This window comes from Drosophila kikkawai, chromosome 2R (assembly GCF_030179895.1).
Source record: "Drosophila kikkawai strain 14028-0561.14 chromosome 2R, DkikHiC1v2, whole genome shotgun sequence".
NCBI classification, from domain to species: domain Eukaryota; kingdom Metazoa; phylum Arthropoda; class Insecta; order Diptera; family Drosophilidae; genus Drosophila; species Drosophila kikkawai.
In genome coordinates this window covers 8250717-8256946 of record NC_091729.1, presented here as the reverse complement: position 1 = coordinate 8256946, position 6230 = coordinate 8250717, and the positions used below count along the sequence as shown (strand labels likewise).

At 39.9% G+C, this 6230-nt stretch overlaps 1 protein-coding gene across 1 annotated transcript; it reads right to left on the bottom strand.

Moving 5' to 3' along the window:
* Positions 1–3293: 3293 nt before the first annotated feature.
* On the bottom strand, positions 3294–5996 carry LOC108081512 (mucin-2). The gene is made up of 2 exons (XM_041777150.2): positions 5931–5996; positions 3294–5871 (listed from the first exon to the last, which is right to left on the bottom strand). Exons 1-2 carry the CDS (start codon positions 5938–5940, stop codon positions 3428–3430), a joined length of 2454 nt encoding a protein of 817 aa, XP_041633084.1. The 5' UTR covers positions 5941–5996; the 3' UTR covers positions 3294–3427.
* Between the last annotated feature and the right edge of the window lie 234 nt (positions 5997–6230).

Here is a 6230-nt window from a genome sequence, read left to right as displayed (position 1 = left end):
CGTAAAAATATCGATATATCGATTCTTATTGATATTTTTTAATGTTTAGCTAAACTTGGATAAAGATTTCCTGTTTCTGAAAATTTGGGTGAATTTTGAGCCTAAAAATCGTTATATTTGATTTCATCAACCATTAACAACAAATAAGAACTATTTGAGACATAATAGACTGTTTTTATACCCTTGCAGGGTATTATAATTTCAGTCAGAAGTTTGCAACGCAGTGAAGGAGACGTTTCCGACCCTATAAAGTATATATATTCTTGATCAGCATCAACAGCCGAGTCGATCTAGCCATGTCCGTCTGTCCGTCTGTCCGTTTCTACGCAAACTAGTCCCTCAGTTTTAAAGCTATCTGAGTGAAACTTTGCATATAGTCCTATATATGCTTTCACTGCTATATATGTCAGAACGGATCGGACGACTATATCATATAGCTGCCATACAAATGTTCGATATATTTTTCGAAAAAAAATTATAACTTTGCTGTTTTTCAATATTTTTGCACCATTTTTTAGATGTGGCCATTATTTTTTTTTTTGGATTTTGGTAAAAATTGTATGAAAATCGGACGACTATATGATATAGCTGCCATAGGAACGATCGGGAAATTAATAGGAAACAAATTATTGCTTCGTTGTTTTTCAACGTATGTTTATCTACTCTGAGATATAAGCTTTTTTTATTATTCTAGAATTTTGGTATACATTTTATAAAAATCGGACAACTATATCATATAGCTGCCATAGAAGCGATCGGTAAATGTAGAGAAAATGTAAGGCTGGGAATGTAAAACTGTAACTGTCAAACTGTAAACATAATAAGTATAGGTAAAATGTAAAGAAACTCTGTTTAGTGTCTGTTTTCGGCATTATAATTTATAATATAAATATGAAAACCAATCTGCAAGGGTATACAAACTTCGGCGTGCCGAAGTTAGCTTCCTTTCTTGCTAATTTTAAAAGTGAATAGAAATTATCGAACTTAAAAAAAAACAAATATTTTACCCGCTTCCTTCCGATCCTTGGTATAGAAAATTAATAACAACATTATGAAGGATATGGTATAGCCCATTGAGAGGTTTTATTTAATACGAATCGGTTTTTAATGATTTTAGAAAAACTCGTTCGGTTACATGCTGGTCTGTCATACGACTACGGGAGTCACTAACAACACACTTTATGGCAGAAGCAAACCGTTCAGATGAAACCGAACTACCAGTAGTGATCAGGCAACTTAATGCCACCTTCGCTAGCATGGACATAGTTGTCATTTGTGAGATCCAGAATTCCATAGGCTTTGTTTCCCAACTACAAAATGGCATACTAAAGAAAAGCTGCTTCCTTTCTTTCGGAACTCTTGACTACAGAGTCTCGAAATTCTATAGTTCTGTTGTGCAGATCTAGAAAACTTTCCTGTATGCTTAAAGCGATTATATCCTCTTCTCCGCAATCCATTTCTCGTTCAGGCGAAGGCAGTATTTCTGTTTGTTTATTTTCAAGAGGCATATCGAAGTACATTTTTTTTAACGAGGATCAAGCATCGTAGCTTTCATCAGTATGTGAAGCAGCAAATCTCAAACTCAATCGCTTTTCTGATACTTTTAGAAGGGTATCTTATGTTAGGATGCCTTTAGCAGTAACCATATTAGAAATTTTTTACCGAACTCATTTTAAGCACATCCATCTTTTCACTTTCTGGCTTAAGATTGACCAAACATAAAATATCGGAAATATCATCTCAAAAATATATCACTATCGCCTATTTTTTTGTAAAAAAAATATCGCGATGATAATATTTTTTTTATCGCGATGATAATATTTTTTTTAAGACAAAAAATGTCGATATATTCATATTTTTATATATTTCCGACATCCCTACTGCGGACTCATTTAGCTGTGTAATTTCAACAATACGGCGACGTTTTGTCCTTTGGGAGCATTCTGCATAATTAATCCTAGGCCGACCTCGATTTTGAGATGCTGCTGTTTGCAAGCTTAAAGAAATGTCATCTATTTTGGAAAGCCAATCCGAGTATTTCCGAGCAATATAGTTTTTATTCCGTCAACATTTGTTGTAAAACGAAGAAATTCTTTTTAAATTACATTTGAGTAAAGTTTTTGCTAATTAAAAAAAAAATTTCATTGGAGGGCGAAGTTGGCAAAACAACTTTTACCTTCTCTGAAAATTTATGTTTTTTTAGGCTAGAAACGAACAATAAGGGTTAATACACATATATTGTTAAAACATTTTTATTAAAAAATTTAATAAAAATTACACAAAAACAACGTGAATACCTTCAAATTTTATATTAATTTTAGTTTAATCAATTTATTGTTTAAATACTGAACGTCTTAAGTTTATGATGCGCACGCTTGATGTTTATCACTTGGTTTGCGCTCGCTCTTTACCCGCTATTTTCTTCGCGAATGTGAAAAGCTTATCAAAACAAATAATCGATATTCAAACGGTAGTTTATTGATAACTAAGTGCGGGAAGTTTGAACTCAAAATTCAAACATTAAATTTTCTATTTTTGGCCTATGGGACCGACCACCGACCAAGCCAGCATCGTTGTAGGCTTTCATTTTTCCCATTTCTTCGTCGGCATTTTATTACAAATGCATTAAATTGTTAATAGAAATATACAAAAAATTATTTTAAACCAAACCCTTCTCTCCACCCGAAATTATTTAAATGTGTCCTGTAGCAAAAAACTGGATTTTCTGCCTTTTTTTTATCGTTACTTGAAAATGCAAGCTCCAATCAGAGATAATAAAAAATCATATTTTACACAGAATTCATTAAGCTTCAATTCCGCATACTTGATTTTGTTTGTAATAAGCTGACTTACCTACGAGGGTCAAAACTAAAATCTTGGGGAGTATCGTATAATTGTATAGTCGTCTGATTTTTATAAATTGAAAATTGAAATTCGGAAATAACAAAAAAAAGGACCATATCTCGAAGTAATGAAAATATGTTGAAAAACAGCGATGTTATAATTTTGTTTTCTAAACATTTTTCTGAGGGGACTATTTGTAAAGTTCATTCAGAAAGCCCCAAAACTGAGGTACTAGTTTGCATAGGTACGGACAGATGGACCGACATGGCTAAATCGAGGTGGCTGTGATCAAGAATATATATACTTTATAGACCCGGAAATATCTCTTTCATTCTAACTCCTTCACTTCTAACTAAAATTGTAATACACTGCAAGCGTATACTACAATTTTGTATCAACGGAGTATGGTATGACCAGTTTAAGGTTTAAGCAGGTAAAAAAAACTTCACTCCAAGGCCATAAAATATTTAATACTTGTTAATATTTTAATGCAGTTGTTTATTGATTATGTGGTTACTGTTGGTTAAAAATAGAAGTTGCAATGCAAGCTCTGGCCTTAATCCAGTTAAATCAACTCAGCGCATCAGTTACGCTGGGCCGGGCAGTTCAACACCAAGTTGCGGGCACGGCACTCTCCTGCCTCCGAATCGAACCAGAGACCAGCACGACACTTGCGCAACAAGCGGCGACCGGAGCGGCACTCATAGTACCTCCTGCAGTGGTTCGGGTCCTGGACAATGCTTCCCTCAGCGCGACCACGACACATTGGGCTGGTTCCGATCACAGTAGGAGCGTTGGTGGTGGTGCTTGAGCCTGTGAAAATTTCCTTGATGTGAGCAATAATACCATCATTCTGTTGTTCAGCTCCACAAGCCGGTGTGGTCGTTTCATCGCAAGGAGCTGGAGTGGTTGTTGTGCGCTTGCAAGGTGGTGGATTGGTTGTTGTGCACTTGCAAGGTGGGGGAGTGGTTTTCTTCGGCTTGCATGATGGTTTTCGTGTTGTGGTTGTCGAACAGGTTGTTGTAGTGGTTGTCGTCGTTGTTGTTGTAGTCGTTGTTGTTGTAGTCGTTGTTGTAGTTGTTGTTGTTGTAGTCGTTGTTGTTGTTGTAGTTGTTGTTGTAGTCGTTGTTGTAGTTGTTGTTGAACAGGTGGTTGTCGTTGTTGTAGTGTCTTCATCAGGCTGACAAGGACTGTCCGGAGCTGGGGTTACTGGTTTCTCCGGGGTTTGGGGCTCATCAGGCTGGCAAGGACTCCCTGGAGTAGGAGTTACAGGTTTTTCTGGAGTTTGGGGCTCATCAGGCTGGCAAGGACTCTCCGGAATAGGAGTTACTGGTTTCTCCGGCTTTGGGGGCTCATCAGGCTGGCAAGGGCTCTCCGGTGTCGCAGGAGTGGGGGTTATGGGCTCTTCAGGCTGACAGGGCTTCTCCGGAGTTTGAGTTGTTGTTGTTGAACAGGTCGTAGTTGTTGTAGTGGTGGTTGACGTTGTAGTAGTGGTGGTAGTTGTGGTTGTAGTAGTTGTGGTTGTAGTAGTTGTGGTTGTAGTAGTTGTGGTTGTTGTTGTGGTGGAACAAGTGGTGGTTGTAGTTGTTGTTGTGGTGCTTGTCGTAGTAGTGGTAGTTGTGGTTGTTGTAGTCGTCGTTGTTGTTGTGGTGGAACAAGTGGTGGTTGTTGTTGTAGTAGTAGTGGTAGTTGTGGTTGTTGTTGTTGTAGTCGTCGTTGTTGTAGTTGTTGTTGAACAGGTGGTTGTCGTTGTTGTAGTGTCTTCATCAGGCTGACAAGGACTGTCCGGAGCTGGGGTTACTGGTTTCTCCGGGGTTTGGGGCTCATCAGGCTGGCAAGGACTCCCTGGAGTAGGAGTTACAGGTTTTTCTGGAGTTTGGGGCTCATCAGGCTGGCAAGGACTCTCCGGAATAGGAGTTACTGGTTTCTCTGGCTTTGGGGGCTCATCAGGCTGGCAAGGACTCTCCGGTGTCGCAGGAGTGGGGGTTATGGGCTCTTCAGGCTGACAGGGCTTCTCCGGAGTTTGAGTGGTTGTTGTTGAACAGGTCGTAGTTGTTGTAGTGGTGGTTGTCGTTGTAGTAGTGGTGGTAGTTGTGGTTGTAGTAGTTGTGGTTGTAGTAGTTGTGGTTGTAGTAGTTGTGGTTGTTGTTGTGGTGGAACAGGTGGTGGTTGTAGTTGTTGTAGTAGTGGTAGTTGTTGTAGTGGTAGTTGTGGTTGTTGTTGTGGTGGAACAAGTGGTGGTTGTCGTTGTAGTAGTAGTGGTAGTTGTTGTAGTGGTGGTTGTCGTAGTAGTGGTAGTTGTGGTTGTTGTTGTTGTAGTCGTCGTTGTTGTTGAACAAGTGGTTGTCGTTGTTGTAGTGTCTTCATCCGGCTGACAAGGACTGTCCGGAGCTGGGGTTACTGGTTTCTCTGGAGTTTGGGGCTCATTAGGATGGCAAGGATTTTCCGGAATAGGAGTAACTGGTTTCTCCGGCTTTGAGGGTTCATCAGGCTGGCAAGGACTTTCCGGTGTCGCTGGGGTAGGGGTTATGGGCTCTTCAGGCTGACAGGGCTTCTCCGGAGTTTGTGTGGTTGTTGTTGAACAGGTCGTAGTTGTTGTAGTGGTGGTTGTCGTTGTAGTAGTAGTTGTGGTTGTTGTTGTAGTAGTTGTTGTTGTTGTGGTTGTGGTAGTTGTAGTTGTTGTAGTGGAACAAGTCGTTGTTGTAGTTGTTGTTGAACAGGTCGTAGTGGTTGTTGTAGTTGTAGTAGTAGTGGTAGTTGTAGTCGTTGTTGTTGTTGTAGAACAAGTGGTTGTTGTAGTTGTGGGAGTAGTTGTTGAACAGGTTGTTGTTGTTGGAGTGGGCGTTGTAGTCGTCTTTGTGTCTTTTTCACAGAGTGGGGGCGGAGTTGTTGTCCGCACACAAGGAGGCCTGGTGGTTGAGGCTAGGCATGGCTCCTTGGGAGCTTCTGGTTCAGGCCTGCTGATTCTGTGGGCAGATCCGGCGCTAACAGCGACCGATGCCACAAGGGCCAGAAGGAAGAGGCTTGCTACAATGATAGTCGTTAGCGAGTGTAGGATATTTAATACTCCATAGGAGGACACTTACACAGATTCATTGCAAAAGGATAACTAACTACTGTTGGCTACTTTATCACTTTTGCTTCAGTGCTCTGACAACTGACCCATCTGCTGCGTCTTTTTATAGCTCTGGCGTATTGGTTTTCAAGTGGCTGGCATGTTTTGGACCACCAGGTTACAAGGAAGTTACCTTATTTCTCCGATATATTTAACTAATTTAGAAAGTGCAGCTTCAACTACCTACAATAAACGTTCAAAAAGTTTTCAGATTGTAGAATGCTACACATTCTCCGTTATCGTCATTAAAGTATTGTACAATCTTTAAACA